The 22,968-nt window shown below is 36.0% G+C and overlaps 1 protein-coding gene across 1 annotated transcript in view; it reads left to right on the top strand.

Moving 5' to 3' along the window:
- Positions 1-22,968, top strand: part of LOC136036346 (mitogen-activated protein kinase kinase kinase 15-like) — an 87,596-nt gene that overhangs the window by 9,441 nt on the left and 55,187 nt on the right. The window contains exons 2-4 of the mRNA XM_065718500.1: positions 3,408-3,602; positions 5,614-5,768; positions 9,264-9,432. Of these exons, the coding sequence (XP_065574572.1) occupies positions 3,408-3,602; positions 5,614-5,768; positions 9,264-9,432 (519 nt within the window). The remainder of the gene's footprint in view (positions 1-3,407; positions 3,603-5,613; positions 5,769-9,263; positions 9,433-22,968) is intronic.

Genomic DNA, 22,968 nt, shown 5'->3' with positions numbered 1-22,968 from the left:
ATATCAAATTGACTCTTGTTTGAGAGCGTAATTTTTTACGCAGTCTGAGAGCGTTTGACGCTAATTCCCTAGCCCTGAACACTGCTAAGTCAAGCTTCTTAATTCTCTGTTTGTCAGGCTCTCTCCCAACTTTTCGAAATTCATCTTTCAAGGGGTTCTCTCAGTTGACCTGGCATTTGTTCCTAGGTATCCTTCTTGCTAAGGCTCTTCCTTGGAAATAATATTAGTCAAATGAAAATAGAAATATTGAGGAATCTCTGAATTCTTAAAAAGCTGAAATACATTTTTCTATGTCAATTCCAAGAATTTTGTTTCATTGTTTGTTTCAGATCCGGGTCCTTGACTGCCCTACTTTATGAATGCAAAAATTTTCTTCCCTTCCGATGTGTCTCTCTAGTGTATATGACAAAGCACTAAAAACTGTTGTTTGATTTGAACTTACCTCCTTTTGTTTCATGTTCATCTTTAATTTTTCTTCAGTTAGGAAGAGATCGTTAGAGCTAGACCATCTCTTTATGACCATTCTACATGCTATCTTCATATTTGATACAACATTTGAATTTAATTCAGTCCTTCAGTTAGATCAGGCTCCAACTCCTGACTGCTTCCCAGTTTGCCTGGAATGCTTTGCCTGAATTGACTGGAAAGTGTCGCTTGTTTGGTGCCTTTAAGAGAATGATAAAAGTATTTTAATTGCTGGATAAGTTTTCTGTCTTTTCGTATTTTTCTTTAATGCCTATTTATCTTATTTTTCCTATATTGACAGGTATATTAATGGTGTAAGAAAACTGTCAATGATCTCTTTATTCTTTTATTTTATCAAAAATAGTGTGTTTAGTTGATGAAGATGGTGATTTAACTCCTACTGTGTCAGTTTTCAAGGCAAGGGTAGAAGCTACTTGTCTAATCTCATTCCTGTCAAAAACATTTGGTTCAAAGCGATTATTAACCACTAACCATCTTATATTGCAGCTTTATACATTATTTTCTTTTTTTCACATTTCTAAACGCTCAAGACAAATTGAACATTAAGAATAAAAGAGATTGGCTCCATAACAGCATTGCATTGATGCCAATAATCCTAATCAGTTTCCTATTTTGTGTAGATCTACAATTATTGTCAACATTGTTCACCAACATAAAACCAGCAATGGTTTTAGGCCTCATAGACTGGGGGACAGGGCAAGGTGAACATAAATAATGTCTTAGTCCATGAAGTACCTTAATAGGAGCATGAAAATATGAAATAAAAGACATTTAATGTCATACTAGAAAAACTGGGGAGGGGGCAGCTTCCCCCTCCCTCTCCAGGCCTAGAAATACCACTGATGGAAACCTCAACAATAGTTTAACTACTTTATTTCACTTCAAATTCTTCATTAAATGCTTTACTTGTAAATCTTAACCTTAGTAATATAATAACTTTCTTTAATACCTTAGAGAAGTTCAGAAATTCCTAAAACTTCTGTAGTTAAAAAGCAGCTACTATGAGTCCTTAACTCTACTGAAGAATAAATGCTGTACAGGGTAGTTGTTTCTTTGATGTAGAGTTTCTTTTAATGTATTTGTTTGAAGAAATGGATATTTTGCTTGTCTAACTTGTACTTTTTCTACAAATTGAAAATATCTAGAAAGGGGAGGGGTATTTAATTTCTTTGGAAATATGTTAAGGAATGAACATAGATAAAAGAAATAGAATTGTGTTTGCTTTTTTTTTACTATTAACTCTTTTATCTCAAGATTCAAACTGAAAACAAACAGCATGCACAATTGCTGCTTGATTTTTATCAACACTATATGCCTTAAAATTCCTGTTGAATAAGAGAGAGGATTGTTGATGAGTCAAAGCACGCAAGAGCAGACTGTTGGAGTTGCAAGAATCAAATAAAATATGAAACATGGCTGACAATTATGTAGGTCAAATGTAGGTTATGTAGTTTTGAATTATATAGGTTATGAAGGTAAAAATTGCAGTGACGTTTTGAATAATCAGCTAAAGACACGAAATATGTATCTCGTCTATTGCTGAGCAATATCATCGATAGTGTAGGTAACGTCATTCATGACACGAATTTAAATAGAGCAAGAAATGCCACGTGCTCCTTGATATTGGTCGATAAGAGGAGTGATGTAACTTCAAAAGAACAGCTTATTCTTGTCATTCGTTTCTATGACGATCATCGAATAGAAGTAAGGTTTTTTTGCTTTGATACTGCAAACGACTTTACTGTCGTAGGTCTGGTAAAGTAGATTATTTGTTCTACCATTTGTTCTGCTGCATCCAAAAAAGCAAAGCTCCTTCAATTTTGCAACACATGGTGGGTTGAAAGGCATGGTAGTGTTATATATTTCCTTGGGCTTGTCCCTGCTGTTGTTTGAGTACTGGAGAGCTTTGTTAAACCCTGTCCAACTCAAGTCTAGTAGCAAAACCCAACTCCTTAGTAGCAGCCATAGCCAAGCTCAGTTTCATTTTCTCTCTGATTCTTGTTAAAAACGTAAGTTTGATTTTGCTTTCAACTTCCATTTATCTACAGAAGAAAAATTTAGATTCATGAATAAAATTGCCAAGCATCTAGAAGATGCAGCTAGACAGCATAATTGTAAGATATTGTACTGGCATGTTACTAAATTGAGTGAGAATAGTCCATCCGGACTTGTCCCAGTTAAAGATAGGAACAGGACCACAATTAATGATAAGGGAAGAGGTAAAGCGAGATGGGCGGAACATTTTGAGAATGAGCTAAACCGAAATGCAGTCGCAGGACAAGATATAGAGGAAATTGAAACAGTTTGTGATACCTTGGATGTGAAGGAAAATTGGTTTTGTGATGAAGAATTAGTGACAGTACTAAAAGGATTAAAAAATCATAGCTTTGAGGTGCTGATAGTGTGGTAAATGGGTTTCTTAAATATGGTGGCTCTGAGGTTAAAAATAAATTACTGAAGATTATGATTATCATTTGTGAAAAAGGGGAAGTACCTAACGATTTTAGGAAACTTAATTAAACCACTGTATAAGAAAGGTGATAAGAGTGAGTGTTGTAATTATCGAGGCATTATTCTTGTCTCTGTAGGTTACAAATTACTTAGTAATATGATGAAGCTTTTAGACTGAAGATGCTGTAGACAAAGTTTAACTGAAGAACAGTGTGGTTTTAGAAAAGGTGAGGATATGTTAGCCAAATTTTCACTCTTTTCTCCAGTGGCTAGCTGGATAACCGTCTAGCCATTCTTTTTCGGAATTTAAAAATTATTTTTTACGTAAATTTTCTAGAAATTTTCAAAATGTGTTTTTCTTTTATAATAAGCCGCTTTGGACTTTGTGTAATAAATACCGAAGATTTTATAAGGGTTAATCGCAGTGTTTGCTGAGTGACATTTCTATTTAGTTCGTCTCTTTTTTTCAGTTTGAGAAACTTGATTATGGCGAAGTATCCGTTTTAGAAGCCTTTTATAATGCAGATGTAGCAATCGTAGATTTGTCTGTTCAAGTCCAACAAAGGGCCCTTTCCTATCATCTTGGTATACGTGAAAGCTTTAAGATGCATCAAAACATTCTTGTTTGCCACAATCGAAACCGAGAAGTCACCTATTCGCTAAAGGTTAGTAATATTTAGGCTGGAATTTTTTTTGTAATACATAAATTAGTAAAATTAAAGGATAACAAGAAAACTGGAATTTAACTTTTGACATTCATTTTAATGCCAAAGATCCTTATGAGCTTATTTCTTTTTCTGGTGACAAAACACCCAACCTTCACTTTTGAATTTTATAGTTGCCACTCTCCTATCAGGTAATAGGGGAATAAGAGGCAAAAGGGGGAATCCCCTACGAATGATCTAAAGGAGCCCACTGCTCCTGAAGAAAAATCAGAAAATAATTTAGTGACAAAATTCTTGTATATCGGGCATAAAGTAAGATTCATACTAAGAGGTGCATAAAAATATTTAAAATAAAGAAAGTGCCTTTTGTAAAATCATGAATTTGTGCATCAGCTTCTGTTGTGTCTTTGTTACTCCTTCTTTTGTATATGCAAGAAAATTTTGATCGGACTGACAGTATCTCTGTGAAAAATAATGACAAACATTCACCTTCTTATCATACCGTTCTAAATTGAGTAAAAAATATTGAACTATTATAAAAAAAACATGAAAAACATGAATACAAATCATGACAAAAACATGACCTTGAACAAAGGGTTGTCTGCTTTTTGCCACCTGGTATGAATATTGGAGTGTCACATGTGCTGCACAGTTCCGACATGCATGGCGCATTTTGACACGTGTGACATAGTCTCTGGCACAAGGCTTGGCACTGTTTTTCCGCGTCTAGCACCACTTTCGCCTCATTTGCCATACGCCATTCGGTTTACATAATTTCTGAAAATCATGACCCCAAGTTCATTGATTCCAATGAAATAGAGTGACTTCAACTGTACCGAGAAGTAAACCAACCTCATTAGTAATGTTTACAAAATCCTGTTTTGTGGTTGTTTCTATATAGGAAGCTCGCACGAAAATGAATTTAGTTTTGGAAACAAATCCTATCTCAGTAAAGTCATGAGATTACACCAATACTCCAATAAATTTAGCTCTGCCTTGGCCTACCATATTTATGACAGACCGGAGCACTGAGTCCTGTGGAATAACAAGTTTATACCTGATCCTGTTAAAGGGCTCATGCAAGTTTTCAGGCAAGCAATTGAAATTCAGAAACACACTCACCAAAAATTTGCCCTTGGCAGAGATACTGGGGAAGCCTATCTTAGCGCAAATTATAATGTTCTCATTGGTTCCAATTTTTTATACTTATCTCGTGATTTTAACTCTGTGTATCAAAATTTAGCAATCTAATGAAAACTTTTATAATTGAAACCCTGGAAAGAAATCAGCTCATAAATAGCCATTATAAGAAATAAATTCTTAAAAAAAACTTTTATTCTCCATTGTATATCGATGTCTATATACAGCCGCAATTTTACTATTGAATTGAGAAGGTGACTCCTCACCTTGATTTTTATTTTGGAGGTTTATCTTTTTGTTTCGTTTCTTGACCCTTAACCTCCATTTTATTATGTTGCTCTAACGACGGCTGAGTGAAGTTCTCGGCCAATATATTTGCATATTTTCACTGACTGTGAATTTTCTCGTTTCTTCACGGTTCTACACTTTCTTTGATTAGCATCCTTAGCAAGTATGGTCACAGAAGTTACATAGTGGGGTAGCCCACCTTCTGGAAAAAGCTTGATTTACCTCCCCTTTCGGTATATCGCCTCTAAAGCTGTTGCAAGTGCGTATTTATGACAGTTATATATTCTACTTTTTCTTCAGTTAGCATGCTCAGCAAGTATGGTCACAGAAGTTATCTAGTAGTGTAGCCCACCCTCTGGCAAAAACTTGATGTGCCCTCCCTTTGGTATATCTCCCCTAAAACTGTTACCGGTGCGTACCTATGACAGTTATATTTTTATTTGATGAGGGATAGGAAATTCATATTTTTTTTCCTCGTTTTTTGTTTTTGTTCTTCTTTTTACGATGCTCTGACCTTTGGCTTTTGCAATAAACTATGTATCATCTGCTAAATTGAATACTTCATTAAATCTTTTATTTACAGAAAACTTGTGGTAACTCTATGTTTGTTCCTTATCAACCTGATGAAAATGACTTTGTTGTTTTTCTTGATATTGAACATGGACTACAATCTGATGTGAAATCAAGTCTGCTTATCAAAATTGAAAGAATGCTTAAAGACTTTGACATACAATCCAAGTAAGTTGAAGATTCCTATTGTTTTGAAAAAATCTCAGCATAAGATTGTTTAACTAACAAAGATACAACATCGATTATCTTCTCGTAAAAACGTTCGGTTTATATTCATGGCACTTTTATTGTTAAAATAGTAGGTAAATTTATTCTGACCATTCCATAGAATTTGATAATGGGGTACTTTGTCGGTTATTCGAAACATATTCAAGAATTACACTTAGGTTGAATCTGAGAAAATCGGTTTCATAGCTACGAAAATAGGTGACAGACCATACATTGGAGTTGTAAAATTCGGGCTATGTTTTGCGCATGGTGGGGGAGGGGGTAGGTATGGTTATGTTAGGTTTCTATAATTTATTATTTTATCATCATATTTTGTTATATTAAATTAGGATTAACCTAACTTCACTTCTTGAGTGTGTTTCCAATAAATGACAAGCACCGATGAGAGATATTGCCATCTATTCATTGAAAATCTACTTTCTTGTGCCACTGTTTAGCTTGGTGAAGACTAGGTTTCAAACTAATGAAACCAATGATACGATTATATTTTGTGTTATCATTTTTGTTTTCACGAGGGATATATACCTTAATATCTTAGGGACTTTTGGCCAGTATTCGATTTGGTTGATATAAGACGAGATAATATTTATTTTCAAAAGGATATCGCAAGCTCTAATACAGCTGAATTCGCTTCATATGTCTAAAAATAAAAAGCAAAACAAAGAAACAAATAATACAGCAGGACAAAAGTAGAAGAAACACCAATCAAGGATAAAGATAGTCAATAAGATTTAACGCAAAAAGAAAATAAAAATCCCAGCACAAGAACTAAAATGAGCTTAATGCGATTAGTGGCAAAAAAAGAAACAGAAAGGGTGGGGGGATAAAACAAAATTACAGGTTAGAAGAAAAACATCGCCGAATTTGTATTCTAAGCCAAATACTGTAAAAAAAAATACTGTAAAAAAATTTAAAGAAATTTTTCAATTTGTTTTAATGAAGACACTGAATTTTTTTTGTTTTAAATCAAGAGGGGGGGGGGGTGCTTCTTTTTGTTTTTCGGATTTTTAAGTGAAAATACAGAAAACTTATTTTTTTTTTAAATTTCTGGGAGTAAGATAGTTGCACCCACCCCTTTTGTTAGTGTTCCAAATTTTCAGTCATGTTTTGCGAGATTTCCCATTTTCTGTTTTGGCATATTTTTCAATTTACAAAGAAACATGACTAAAATCGAAAAATTCAAATATACTAACGTTATTCTCTAGTTTTTAGCCTTTTGTCGTTACAGAGTGTCAAAGTAATATTTAGAAAAATTTCTTATTGGTCTTACATCCACAGAAATTGATGTCCTCAGAAGGAATATTGGAAAGTTTGGGATTGGAAAGTGCTACAAATAAACTTCACCATTAGCCATGTATGGAAAAGGGCAACCACCAGTTATCAAATAATATTTTTGAAGTTCAGCTGCCACATTGAATAATATATATATCCACAGAAGTATGACGTGTAGGGGAGGAGGATGTGTTTATTGGCCATATTGTTTCAGCTGCCACATTGAATAATATATATATCCACAGAAGTATGACGCGTAGGGGAGGAGGAGGTGTTTATTGGCCATATTGGTTCAGCTGCCACATTGAATAATATATATATCCACAGAAGTATGACGCTTAGGGGAGGAGGAGGTGTTTATTTATGATCGATGGGGGGGGGGGGTCTGGTAATAGCATCGACAAATTTAGTCACATTTTCAATTTTTCAGTATGGATATACTAGCTAAGGTGACAAGATAATTGTATCCTACTGGCATACCGAAAACTGGGAATGAGGGATGTCCCCGTCCCCCTACACCGGTAACTCAGTCCGAAGGGCTTTGAAAAATAATTTAAAAAATGGAATCAATAAGTGTTCTAGCATTCCGTTAGCAGTTCATAGCAATTGAATTGAAGATACTGTGATCTTCAACAATACAAATCGCAATCAAAAACGCCAAGAATTTCCCCCATTCAATCCCTCTTAAAATTTATCAATGACCTTGTCCTAATATGGTCACATCCTAATCAGTTTTTGTGATGTGCAGTGTTTGTAATTTTTATAGTAATACAGTGCTAATGTATACTCCTGTTTGGATCTCCACTGGGATTGCAAAACAGGCTGAGGTGGAACCCAAATTCTTAAACAGCAGTAGAATCAGTGGTTGCGCTTTTTTCCCGTATCTTTTGCGCCGTCCTGGCCGAGTGGGTTGGAGCGCTGGATTCGGGGATCCCTTGTCTGAGAGGACGCGGGTTCGAATCCCGGTGTACCCAATTCTTCAGTTTGGGACGGGGGTCAGTGGCCTGACTCTGTAAGCTTAGCCAGAGTCGACCCAGCTCTAAATGGGTACCTGGAGAAATCTGGGGAAGGTAAACAGGAAGGGTGTGCGAAAGCACAGGATGGCTGGCCCCAACCCCCCATTGCACTTCCTGGCTGAAGGGCCAAGAAACGGAGATCAGTACCGCCGGTAGGGACTGTAAAGTCTAATGCCGTATCCTTTACCTTACCTTTTTTTTGCTTCTAGACTGTACAGTCAAGTCAAAGAGAGCTGAAACTGGATTGTTCCTATGAATTATTCATCCGATCATAACAATTAAAAAATTAAGTAGTGGAGGGGGTGTAAAACCTCTGAATGCAGCAGAGTTAAAGCTGGAAAATTTTTTAGTGACTCGAGTATCTCGAAAGAAAATTGTATTAACCAATGTGATGTCCTATCGTAAAAGGATAAAGCCTGGAGCACAAAAAGAAATTGTATTAACCAATACGATGTGTAATGGTAATAGGATAAAGCTTGGAGCAACCATTGCTTAAGTAGACAGGTGAAATCAAAGTTTTATTAGTGGTTTATTAAATAGGAGCAGTCCTAGCCGAGTGGTTAGCGCTCTGGACTTGAAATCTTAAGGTCAAGGGCTCGAGTCCTGGTGTCGTTGGTTATTTGATTTGTAACGGGGGTCAATCGCGTAACCTTGTAAACTCAGCTAGAGTCGACCCAGCTCTAAATGGGTACCTGGAGAAATCTGTAGGAAAAACACGGGAAGTGTCGGATAATTTGTCCCCAACTACGTATTGCATCCCCGGCCGAAGGCATCGAATCAGGAGATCGGTACTTGCGCAACGCAGACAATCGGTCAGCATGCGGAAAAGATTTTTATTTATTAAATAGGGCTTAATTGGTCATTATAGAAGGAAAACGTTGATTCTGCCTATAAAGCTACCCTTATTAAGCGCTTTTAGTCTCAGACTGATGTTACAACCGTGCAAATTCAAGGCATATTCTCTGCAAAAATCAACTTTTACTTTAGATAACGAGTTTTGTTGTCTTATGTCTGTTAGATAATAAAGTTGACTATCTATAAGATATATATAAAAGATTGTAAACTTTTATGCTTAATAGAAAAGCTGTGCTGTGGTAGTCAAAGGGTTGTGTTTTTACTTGCCTTTTTTTAACCTTTCATTTTCAAGGGCCCATATGAAGGAAAAGTTTTTAGCCGATTTAAGGAAAGCTCGTGAAACAAGCTCTGGGGAAGAATTGGCGAAAACTCTTCACAACATGAGGAAGCGACTGGATGATCCAAATATTCTGTCTGCAGATGTGGTATTCAACATGCTGATTTCTCTACGAGAAGTTCAGGTATGATCAAGGACTGAATAATGTATTGTTTTAATCTGATAATCAATGTCGATTGGGTTGTGCTTACTCAATTGTGTTTATGCAAAAAAAGAAAGATTTTCTTACTTTTTAGTGTTTTATCGAACTTTTGCTTCAGGTTCATGCACGGTTTACCGGTGACACTGAAAGCCTTAACAAAGCTGTTGAAAAGCTTGTATGCTTTAAAAGCTATTAATTTCATTATAGGCTAATTAACAAATATAAATTTGGTAAAAATTAAATTATATTATTACCTAATTAAATTAAATTATATTACCTAACTAAATTATAATAACCTAAATTAAATTAAATATAAATAACATACCTAAATTATAGATACCTGTAAATAAATACGTAATTATATATTAGGTATAACATAAGTAAATTAAATTATGATTATATAAAAAATTAATTATATTGTTTTGAGACAACCCTGTTTCTTTTGGTTTGAAAATCCTAACTGGACAATTTTTATAGATACAAGATTAACTGTGTGTCTCTTCTAGTTAATGTTCTGTTTTCGGTTTCGCTATTTGTTTACGGATTGATTTGAAAAAATTAGTACTGTGTTTTTTACGTGTTATAACGAAAGACGGAATTACTTAGTGAAAAAAAAAAAAAAAAAAAAAAAAAATACAGGTATTCTCGCTCCTGAGCAATGAACTACCCTCTCTCAACTGCTTAAGAAGTCGACTAAATGACCTAAAAATGTCCATTTTGACTCCCATTGTTGTTGAATCTGAAAAAAAACGATACGATTTCTGTGTATTTTTTTGTTTCAGTTATTTCCTCATACAATAGAAATTTCTAATCTCCTGGATTTTCAATTAACTGTTTCTTCTCCATTGTCTCTGTCGGTTGGTTGGTCTGTCTGTCCTGGTTTTGCTAGTTTAGGCACTTCCAGGTAAGCTAGGACTATGGAATCTGGCAGGCGTATCAGGAACCAGACAAGATTAAATTATAAATTGTCGTTTCCCGATTCGATCATCTGGGGGGGACGGTTAAATCGGAAAAATTAGAAAAAATGAAGTATGTTTAACTTACGAAAGGGCGATCGGATCTTAAAGGAATTTGATTTTTGGAAGGATATCGTGTCTCAGAGCATTCCTGACCGGATCAGGTAACATGTGGGGGAGTTGGGGGGGCCTAAAATCTTGGAAAACGCTTAGAGCGGAGGGATCGGGATTAAAATTGGTGGGCAAAATAAGCAAAACCCCTAGATACGTGATTGACATAACCGGAATGGATTCGCTCTCTTGGGGGGAGCTGGGGGTTGGGGTTAATTCTGAAAAATGGAAAAAATGAGGTATTTTTAACTTACGAAGGAGTGATTGGATCTTACTGAAATTTCATATTTATAAGGACCTCGTAACTCAGATCTCTTATTTTAAATCCCAACCGGATCCAGTGTCATTGGGGGGGGGGGGCACCGGAAATCTTGGAAAACGCTTAAAGCGGAGAAATCAGGATGGAACTTAATGGGAAGAATGAGCGCAAGTCCAAGATACGTGACTGACATAACCGGACCGTATCCGCTCTCTTTGGTGGAGTTGGGGAGGTGAGAGTAATTCGGAAAAATTATAAAAAATGAGGTATTTGTAACTTGTGAACGGATGATCAGATCTTAATGAAATTTGATATTTAAAAGGATCTTCTATTTTAGAACTCTCATTTTAAATCCCAACCAGATCTGTTGAAATTGGACGGAGTTGGAGGGGGATGGTGGGATGGGTGGGGATCACCCATTCGTAAGAATGGGTCATCGGATCTTAATGAAACTTGATTTATAGTAGAATCTTATGTCTCAGATACTCCATTTTCAATTCGAATTGGATCCGGGACATAGAGATCTGGAGGGGAGAAACATAAATCTTGGAAACCAGAAATCTTGTAAAACGCTTAGAGTGGAGAGATCGGGATGGAATTTGATGGGAAGAATAGGCACAAATTATAGATACGTGATTGACATAATTGGAACGGATCCATTCTCTTTGTGGGAGCTGGGGGTTGTTAATTTTGAAAAATTAGAAAAATCTAGGTATTTTTAAGTTAAGAACGGGTGACTGGATCTAATTGAAATTTGATATTTAGAAGGAACTCATGTCTCAGAGCTCTTTTTTCAAATCCCGACCAGATCTGCTGACATTGGGGGGAGTCGGAGGGGGAAACCAGAAATCTTGGAAAACACTTAGAGTGGAGAGATCGGGATGAAATTTGGTGGGTAGACTAAGAAAATGTCTTAGATACGTGATCGACGTAACCGGACCGGATCCGCACTCTTTGGGGGAGTTAGGGGATAGGGTTCAGTGCTTTGGCGAGTTTGGTGCTTCTGGGCTTGCTTGGACGATGAAAATTGGAAGGCGTGTCAGGGAGCTGCAGAAATTGACTTGATAAAGTTGTTTTCCTCGATTCGACCATCTGGGGGGCTGAAGGGAGAAGAAGAATTGGAAAAATTGAGGTATTTTTAACTTTCGAGTGGGTGATCGGATCTTAATGAATTTTGATATTTAGAAAGACCTCGTGACTCAGAGCTCTTATTTTAAATATCGCCCGGCATTAAGCCTCTGATTTTCCTATTAAATCAATCTATTAATTCTTAGAATTTTGCTAGAGCTCGTACCATATGAGCTCTTGGCTCTTCTGACCTCGTCACAAGTGCCAAATGATCTCTTAGCTCTTGTTTTATTAGTAGATTGTGACCTTAATTTAAATTAATAATATGAAAAAAACTTCGTTTTCTTAAAGAGTTAAAGAGGCTGCGTCCCAAAGTCGAACCTTAAAACGTACAGGAATTAGAAGAGGCAGTTGGGGGGCTGCCGCCCCCCCAAACCCCCAGCTTTTAAAGACTCTTTTGTACAGGTTTTTTGTTTTTTTGCTAACCCCCAGCTCTTGGCTTCGGAAAGGCCCTCTTTTAATTAACAAAAAATTGAAATGAATGAATAATGGAATAACTTCGAAAAATGTTAAACACAAGAGGACAGGAGAACCATTGCGCCGAAACTAGTAATTAGTAACAATGAAGTCCCCCCCCCCAAAAAAAAACCTGTACAAAAGAGTCTTTAAAAGCTGGGGGTTTGGGGGGCGGCAGCCCCCCAACTGCCTCTTCTAATTCCTGTACGTTTTAAGGTTCGACTTTGGGACGCAGCCTCTTTAACTCTTTAAGAAAACGAAGTTTTTTTCATATTATTTCTGTACCTTTTTCTACAATCCATGGTGGATGTAATTTAATAATTCCTGTACTCCTCGTACAGGAATTAGGAGAGGAACTTGGGTGGCTGCCGCCCCCCCCCGCTTTTAAATCATTGTATAAAATAGAAAAAAAATAGGTAGAATGACCGAAATGTTTCTTTTGCTCATAAGAAGCTAATATTCTGTTATCTCTCAAATGATAATTGAAAAAATGATCAAATGATCAAATGAAATATGATCAATTTCAAATGATCAAATGAAAATTTTTTTGATGTTGTGAAAAAAACCGCCCGTAAGGGACTTGAACCCTTGACCCGAGGATGAAAAGTCTCACGCTCTACCAACTGAGCTAATAACTTGGATGTGTGTAAATATAACTTCTCAATAGATTTTAAAAATATCAAATTAACATGGGCTCTTATGGAGAGAAATCCGTTAATTGAATAGCTAATGGGTGGTTTCTGGAAAACAGGGAAGGAGTTATCGGATCGAGCTGAAATTTCGCGGATAAGCTCCTGGGCCGTAGGGAACCTTAACTTGTGAATTTCAGCCCGATCGGACAACGTTAAAAGGGGTGGGGGGGTTGGAGGGTTGAAACTTTCGGGGGGTTAAGATTTTCCTACGAAACTTTCCAGGAAAATTACTCGGAGAATTCCGCATCGAATGAGTCTTCGTACACCCAGATCCGATGTCGGATGTGACCTGTAGGCGTCTAGAAAAAAAAGTAAATGAATTTTAAGTGGCTATGCGTGGTTTCTGGAAAACAGGGAAGGAGTTATCGGATCAAGCTGAAATTTCGCGGATAAGCTCCTGGGCCCTAGGGGACCTTAACTTGTGAATTTCAGCCCGATCGGACAACATTAAAGGGGGAATGGGTTGACAGGTCGAAACTTTCGGCCATATTTTCCCCATGAAGGAAAAGTTGGAGGGGGATGAAATTTTGCAGGTTTCTTAGTTGGAGCTCGGGCTACGAAATGCATCCCTCCCCATCCGTCTGCGACCACTGGAACCGAAGATCGCTTAACATTGTCGTGTGTCGCCTCTTTATAGAGGCACGAGTGTGCCTCCTTGATTTTAAGATGAGAAATTAGCAAAAAAAGCTCAAAATACGAAACGCAAAAAAAAAAAAAATAAACGAAAAGCTGAAAAGCACTAAGTAGCCTAAGGAGGTGTAGTTTTCCATGAATTTTGACACAGTAGAATTTTATGTAGTTGACACAGTAGCCTATTGTGGGTACATATAACAAATTGCAGGAAAAAGACGGAATCAGTTAAAAATTACGAAAATCTGAATGGTCGTTGCCTAGTTAGACTGAAATAAAATTTTACGATTTAATATATTGCACAACTACAGGTGGATTTAGTCTAGAAGTAATAGACTATAAAAATATTCGAAAATCTGAATGGGCGTTGCCTAATTGGACTATAATAAAAATTTTTGAATCAGTATATCCCGCGACTAATTAGCTTGGGAAAATAATCAGCAAATTGAGACGTAACAATTTATCACGAGACAGTACCAGAAGTACAGTTGACCAGTTGAAGAAGTATTGTGATGAAATATAACTGAATTTTGAAAAAATGGCGGATAGACAGAAAGTTCACACAAGGTCAGAAAAGGGACAAGAATTAATATAAATTAGACATGAATTCGAAAAAAGGCTACCGCGGTGAACAATAAAAAATTGTATTCAGATTCACATTTATATATGACTCCCGCTAGAAGTACCCCTTGAAAATTCCCCATCGGATGGAACCCTATATCTTTCAGGGAGTGAAATAGACATTTCTGACACATGCGAAAGGGGAAACTTCAAAACAAAATCAAGAATACAACGATCTCCAATACGAACCGTTGAGGGAGAAAATAATACACTGCAGATTCAAAAGGAATTATTCCCAGATAGAGAGGGAGAGGCCCAGATAAAGGAAATAGATATGGGGGTAAAAAGAATATAATCGGGAAGGAGCACACCTAGTATTATGAGAGAATATGAAATAGGAACAGTCCTTTAAATAGGTACAGGAGGCAACAATGTTTTATGCTGATGTCCTTGGTCCTTCAAGAGCTAAAAGCCTTTGGAGCGATGAAGGTACGTAATCGAGATAACCCTGACAAATTCTTTGTATTGCGGAAGGTTTGTCAGAATAAGTGGGATTTTAGAAATATTGTTTTAAGCTGTCCACTATTATTGAAATGTTCATTTAATGGTAATGAAATGGAAAAAAATAAAAACTGATTGTATGAAGCTTGGTAGAATCATTGATGCCAATTTACGAAATGTGAGCTAGTTTGTTTTTTTATTTAGTGAAGAAACCAAAAAAGATATCTCTAAAACTATCTAAGGGGAACTTCAGTTTTTTTTTTATCTTTTAAATGGAAATACCAAGAAAGGTATTTTCCAATATTCAAAAGGATGATTGCTCTTTCCCCCTAACTTGGCGCTCCTGGGCAGGATTGGTATTTGAAGCATTTTCAGAGACACACCCGATTGCAATATCATAATCTGGATTTGAATTTTGTCGCTCTACTGGTAATTTAGATTATTAAAATTTTGTTTGCTTGAATAACAAAAGTTATGGGTTTTGGCAAGTCTTAGGTCGGGTTTATATATTTTACTGTTTATTACTTTATTTTACTGCTTACCACTTTATTCTACTGATAATTCTGAATCTTGTTCGTAAAATTTGGTGTCACCAAATTTTGTTAGAGTAACTCAGGAGTAGGGGAAAATTCAGTTTGGAAAACACCCATGGGCTAATAAAGAAAATTGCTTGAAAAAATGTCCTTGCGCGAGTTGAAACCAAGGTCCCCTAATTATCAGTCGGACCTACTAATTCTTGACCAATAGGCACACCTAATAAAAGTTTCATAGCTCTTTACTGTTCCATATAAATTATTTTCTGTAAATTCATTTATTCACCTTGTAAAAAATATCCTGTGCTTAATTATTATTTTAATTTATTTGACTTACATCCAAGGGTAAATTTTATCTTATGACATTCTTGTAAAATGAGAAGTTTGAACTTAATAATCTAACAAAACGTTTGTTCGATTATTTTGTTGGTTATGAAGCTGGTGCTGTTGGAAACGAAAAAGCCATCTTAATTGTGAAGTGAAGTTCTTCTCTTCGTATTGGCAAAATTCAACCATTTTCATTTATAGAAAAAAGTTCTTTTGAGTTCGAGCTTGCTCAACTCAAAACAGCACAAGGATTGAATTAAAAAGGAGTTGTAGGCCGCAAAGACAAATAGCAAAAAATGATGGACCCTTCCTTTATTTGCCTTGGCTCCTAGGTTCAAGCTAGCATTGGTGTGCTCAACACAAGCCGCAAGGATTATGTTGAAAAAGGGGGAGAGATGCCGTAAGGACAAATGGGGAAAAATAGTGGGTGCTTTCTTTAGTTGTCTTGATTCATTCCAATGAAAATGCCGTAAATATGTTTTATTTATTTACAAAGTTAGATTCGTAGAAATTTAAACCTCTAATAAGTAATTTACATCGGTCGCAATATCGTTCGTCATCTATAAATTCTTCGTATTGTAAGTTCTATTGGGCCACGTACGACCCCTTTGCCGTTTGTTGAGCATGCCTGAACTGTACAATACAAGTAAGTGTTAGTAGTCCCTAATAAGTGAGGTTAAGCCGTGGCTTGTAAGACTTGTACGGCACTTGGTCTTTATTAATGTTGTAAAAATACGACAGAAATAGGCTGACTCTTATCCTTTGTTTTTAATCTGTTGTTTGCGGAGTTTGGACTGATAAAGGAATACAGTTTGTCAGTTTTTCTATGACTACACGCCCAAACTACGCCCAAAATACGCCCAAAATAGCGAAAATCAAAAGCTCAGTTGTTTATCTAGCCAGGAGTAGATTTTTAATGCAAGCCTTGAGATAATATACTTCGTAATTTAGGGTGCAAAAGGTAAAAAGGGTTCCGTGGTTTTGAACATAAGCCTGTCCCTAAATAGGTGTCTCTGAATGGTTTGAACTGTTATACTTTGTTTCGTTTAATTTGAAAGAATTGTATACCTTTGCTGGCTTTGATTGGATGCCTTAAGCTTAAATTACTATTTCACTTTATTTTCAAAGCATTACATGTATTTTGCCCAAAATCAACCTTGAGATGGAGAGGAGTAGCCATCTCTAGGCGAAAAACTCCTCCCAACCCGAAGCCAGTGCGTCGGAATCTGAAGATTTGGCAGTGAAACAAGTTTTTTTTTTCGGTAGTTCCTCCACATATCCCTCTTATACAAAAAACATAAATGGTAAACTGAAAAGAATTTTTTGTAGGCTAAACACAGGTTTAACAGGGTTAAAAAATCACTAGCACCCTTAATAGGGCCGTTGCCAGCAGAAAAAGTGCTCAATTCAGGTTTTTCATGATTTTTACATAAGTTTCAGCATAGTCTAAAATTGAGCAAAGCCTAGCCAAAAATTTTACAAAACAAACTCTTTGTGCCCTTTTGGAAAAAAAAAACTGCTATTTAATTTTCGACTCTCGTCCCATATTTTTCGTTTTGATAATAGGAAAGGCCCATAGCCCCTCTTTTCTGTTCACCGGATTCTCCTTTGTCTAGATTGTGGCTATATTCGACTGCAATTAAGAAATTAGCCTTCTTTTCTTTACTGTTAGAAGGACATGCCTTTTCATTTTACTCTCTAGATGATAAAATGACTGAATATCTAACAAAACTGCAGCAGTCAAATATGCTACAACTTGTTCTTTTTTTGTTTTGTTTATATTTTTCTTGAGATGAAAATGAATTTTAAGGATAATTATCAGAGTCCTTCTGATCACACATGCACACAGGGGAAAGGGGATATTCCTAGATAGTGGCAAAAAATAATTTTTTTTGCATTATTTTAAATCCTCCCCACAGCTACTTTAATTTCTCAAGTCTCCTTTGTCTGCTTGGTTTCATATCGTTTTTTTTTCTCAATAAAAAGAACTGAGCCTAGTGAGTTTTTTAACCCGACTTTTTTTTAACCAAAATTTTTGAGTGAGCTATTTAACCGAAATTTTTCCTCGGGGTGCCATCGAATCCTTGTTGTTTTTATTTTTGTGACTGTATGAAGATACCTCCCATGGATGCGGGCAGATGCCCCTATTTTCCAAAATAAGGCAAATTTTCTCAGGCTCGTAACTTTCGATGACACAGATTAAATTTAATGAAACGTATATATTTAGAATCAGCATAAAAATTCGATTCTTTTCATGTATCTTTTAACATCAAAATTCCGTTTTTTAGCGTTTCGTTTATTATTGAGCCGGGTCGCTCCTTACTACAGTTCGTTACCACGAACTGTTTGATGAAACTCTAAAAAACGGAATTTTGATACCAATAGATATATCAAAAGAATCGGATTTTTATGCTAATTTTAAATATATAAGTTTCATCAAATTTAATCTTACTCATCAAAAGTTACGAGTCTGAGAAAATTTGCATTGTTTTGGAAAATAGGGGTAAACACCCCCTAAAAGTCATACGATCTTATCGAAAATCACACCATCGTATTTTTTGCCAGAAGACCGATTACGGGTGTGTGTTTGTTTATTTGTTTTTTTCCCAGGGGCGATCGTATCGATCAAGTGGTCCTAGAATGTCGCGAGAGGGCTCATTCTAACGTAAATTAAAAGTTCTAGTACCCTTTTTAAGTGACCAAAAAATTGGGTGGCACCTAGGCCCCCTCCTACGGTCATCTTTTTCCCAAATTCAACGGATCAAAATTTTGAGATAGCCATTTTGTTCAGCATAGTCGAAAAATATTATAACTATGTCTTTGGGGCTGACTTATTCCCCCACAGTCCCAAGGGAGGGGCTGCAAGTTACAAACTTTTACCAGCGTTTATATACAGTAATGATTATTTGGAAGTGTAAGTGTACAGACCTTTTCAGGATGATTTTTTGGTTGGGGGGGGGGGTTTGAGGGGAAGGGGCTACGTGGGAGGATCTTCCCTTGGAGGAATTTGTCATGGGAGAAGAGAAATACCATGAAGGGGGTGCAGGATTTTCTAGCATTATTTAAAAAAACAATGAAAAAGTAAGTATGAAAAAGTTTTTTCAACTGAACGTAAGGACCAGCATTAAAACTTAAAACGAACAGATATTATTACGCATATTGGGGCTAATCTCTTCCTAAATACCTCGCTCTTTACGCTAAAGTATTTTTAGTAATTTCAACTATTTATTCTACAGCCTCTATGATCCAGGGGTCAGTCTTAAAGAATTGGGACAAAATTAAAGCTTTAGTGTAGAGTGAGGTATTAACGAGGGGGCAAACCCCTTCATATACAGAATAAAAATATACGAATAAAGAAGTTCGTTACGTAAGTTAATTTGTAAAAAATGTATATTTTTTACTAATAAAAACGTTCGTTAAAAATTAAAAATTCTTGTTGCCCTTTTAAGTAGCCAAAAAATTGGAGGGCAACTAGGCATCCTCTCCCATCCTTTTTCTCAAAATCGTCTGATCAAAACTAAGAGAAAGCCATTTAGCAAAAAAAATTAAGACGTAAATTTCGTTTTAATTATTCATTTGCGGAGAGCCAAAATCAAAACATGCATTAATTCAAAAACATTCAGAAATTAAATAAGAAAACAAGTTTTTTTTTAACTGAAAGTAAGGAGCGACATTAAAACTTAAAACGAACAGAAATTACTCCGTATATGAAAGAGGCTGCTCCTCCCTCGACGTCCCGCTCTTTACGTTAAAGTTATTTACTGTTTAATGAAGTAGAATTGAGAGAAAGAGTAAAAGTGTAAGAGTAAAGAGAAAGAGTAATTCCTCCCCCAGGGAATTATCCCCGCGAAAAATTCCCCTCCCCCCAATTAAAAATCCCCTCTCACCGGAAAATGTCTGTATAATTCCTAATAACAAATACTCGAGGCTTAGTTATTGGACCTTTCAACTTTGCTGAACAAAATGGCTATCTCAAAATTTTGATCAGATAACTTTGGGGAAAAAAGGAGTGTGGGGGTGGTAGTTGTGGTATTTTGTAGGGACTGTCCGCATCTTCAGGATTGAATGTTCTACTTTGCGGTATTGCTGTCTCTGAAACTGAAAAACTCAATATGTATAATTTTGATACTTTAAGAGCACGAGAAGTTTTGACCTTAATTCGGATGAGTCTATTCCCTATTTTTAGTACTATCAGCTCAATATAATGCCTCGGAAATGGTGAATTTGATAGCGTAATTTTCATGAAGATCATTCACTTTTTAAGTGTGTTTTGCCTCCTTTTCGAAACTGAATCGTTTTCGTCATCAAAACTCCTATTTTAGAGTTCGGTTCGTATTATAAGAATTTGCTACTTACTTGCAGTTCGTTGTCAAGAACTGTTCGATTAATTCCTTTTTTAAAGTATATTTTACAAATTCTTATTTTGACCTGTGTTTTGAAGAACAAGGCAAGGACGTCAGATAAAAATCAAACATTCTAGTGAAATATAAACAAGGCCGGGTTAAAGTCTTTGGCGCTCCTAGACCCAAGCATTCTGCCACCCCTAGGACCAAACAATTTTTTTTCGAGGAGATACAGAAATTTAAGGGGAAATCCCGAAAATTCGAAGATAGTAGAGGCCCTGAACGGAAGGCAACTGATAACTGATGAGCCAAAAATATTGCAAGAGAGAGGTGATACCAAGCTCTCAGCTGTTGTTCTTGGGAGATAATGACAGTTTATAAGCGACTATGGAATTTCTTTGTTGTCTTAAAATCACTTTCCTCTAAATAAGCAGTGCTGCAGCGAAGTGCCCCTGGCACTTTGACAGTAAATCATATCAGTCTAGCTTTTGTCAAGGAAAAAAAATTGCCCCGGGTTTTTTTTCTCCCCTTGGCATTGTGCGCCCCTAGGCCCGAGCTGACCGGGCCTATGCGTAAATCCTGGCCTGAATATAAACAAAATTTATTTGGATTATTTCTTTTCTCGTAAAATGCATTTCTCTGCTGAAGTACTTCTAAATATAAGCATGAGCTTTAATATAAATTTTCTGAATTATATCTTAAACAAATCATTTTATACTTTTTCTTGAGGTCATCGTCGATTTCAACTAGAAATTTGAATTTGTAGAAAAGTCTGTTTGTTCGATAAGTGCCAAAAATGTATGCTCAGGTAGGGAATCTTGTTAATTTAAACTGATGACATAATGATTTGAATTACTAATCTTAAATTTCAATGATAAAATAGGCTAGAAATAGCTAAGTTGTGAGGTAATGGCTAAGATAAAACCTCATATTCCTTTAACATGCTTGTTGGCGAAAAGTTTCAGTTCATCCAATGTTTTGACTTGTGTAAAAATCACGAACGAGATTTTGAATGAGTATTGCTAAAAGAAGAAAGGTTATGTGTCCACCTCTTTTCATCAAGAGGGATAATTCACAGGTAATATTTTTCTCAATTTATAGAAGGACATAGGTTGAAGAAAGGCTTAAGTAGGATTATTATATGCAGTAAAACTGATTTCATCTACAAGGCAACTTGATTCAGTAACTGAGACCTATATAAAGAATTTTAGAATCAAACAGCTCGTGGTAACGAACTGTAGTAAGGAGCGACCCGGCTCAATAGTAACCAAAACTCTAAAAATGGTACCAATAGCTACATCAAAAGAATCGAATTTTAATGCTGATTTAAATATATAAGTTTCATCAAGTTTAGTCTTACCCATCAAAAGTTATGAGCCTGAGAAAATTTGTGTTATTTTAGAAAATAGGGGGAAACACCCCCTTAAAAGTCATAGAATCTTAACAGAAATCGCACCATCAGATTCAGCGTATCAGAGAACCCTACTGTAGAAGTTTCAAGCTCCTAATTACAAAAATGTGGAATTTTATATTTTTTGCCAGAAGGCAGATCAAGGATGCGTGTTTATTTGTTTGTTTGTTTTTTTGTTTTTTTTCCCGTGATCGTATCGACCCAGTTGTCCTAGAATGGTGCAAGAGGGCTCATTCTAACGGAAATGAAAAGTTATAGTGCCCTTTTTAAGTGACCAAAAAAATTGGAGGGCACCTAGGCCCCCTCCCACGCTAATTATTTTCCCAAAGTCAATGGATCAAAATTCTGATATAACCATTTTATTCAGCGTAGTCGAAAAACCTTATAACTATGTCTTTGGGGACGACTTACTCCCCCACAGTCCCCGTGGGAGGGGTTACAAGTTCAAAACTTTGACCAGTGCTTACATATAATAATGGTTATTGGGAAGTGTAAAGGCGTTTTCAGGAGGATTTTTTGGTTGGAAGCAGGGGTTGAGAAGAGGGGGATATGCTGGGGGAACTTCCCATCGAGGAATTTGTCATGGGGGAAGAAAATTTCCATGAAGGGATCGCAGGATTTACTAGCATTACTTAAAAAAAACAATGAAAAATAAACATGAAAAAGTTTTTTTTTCAGTTGGAAGTAAGCAGCAGCATTAAAACTTAAAACGAACAGAAATTATTACCCATATGAGGGGCTCACTTCCTCCTAATACCTCGCTCTTTACGCTAAAGTATTTTTAGTAATTTCATTTATTTATTCTGCGGCTTTTGTGATTCAGGGGTCATTCTTAATGAATTGGGACAAAATTTAAGCTTTAGCGTAAAGAGCGAGGTACTCACGAGGGGACGAACCCCCTCATATATGTAATAAAAACATGAGAATACAAAAGTTCTTTACGTAAGCTAATTTATAAGTTACGTATATCTTTTACTTATAAAATGATTCGTAAAAAAGTAAAAGTTCTAGTTGCCTTTTTAATTAACCGAAAATCGGAGGGCAACTAGGCTTCCTCCCCCGCTCTTTTTTTCTCAAAATCATTCGATCAAAATTATGAGAAAGCCATTTAGCCAAAAAAAAAAATAAATATACAAATTTCGTTTTAATTATTCCTCTGCGGAGAGCCAAAATCAAAACATGCATTGATTCAAAAACGTTCAGAAATTAAATAAAAAAACATTTTTTTTTAAATGAAAGTAAGGAGCGACATTAAAGCTTAAAACGAACAGAAATTACTCCGTATATGAAAGGGGCTTTTCCTTCTCAAAGCCCCGCTCTTTACGCTAAAGTTTTTTACTTTTTTAAAATGTAGAGTTAAGAGAAAGAGTCAAACTTTGGCGTAAAGAGCGGGGCGTTGAGAAGGAATAGCCCCCTTCATATACGGAGTAATTTCTGTTCGTTTTAAGTTTTGATGTCGCTCCTTACTTTCATTTAAAAAAACTTGTTTTTTTATATTTAATTTAATAAGGGCCAAAAATCTGTCCAATATCTTAAAATAATTATGATAACAGTTAAACGATCAAAAGAATTGATTTTTTTTTGTGATTCCAAATATATGAAATTCATCA

Source organism: Artemia franciscana, chromosome 2 (genome assembly GCF_032884065.1).
Source record: "Artemia franciscana chromosome 2, ASM3288406v1, whole genome shotgun sequence".
NCBI lineage: Eukaryota > Metazoa > Arthropoda > Branchiopoda > Anostraca > Artemiidae > Artemia > Artemia franciscana.
This window is presented reverse-complemented; position numbering and strand designations above follow the sequence as displayed.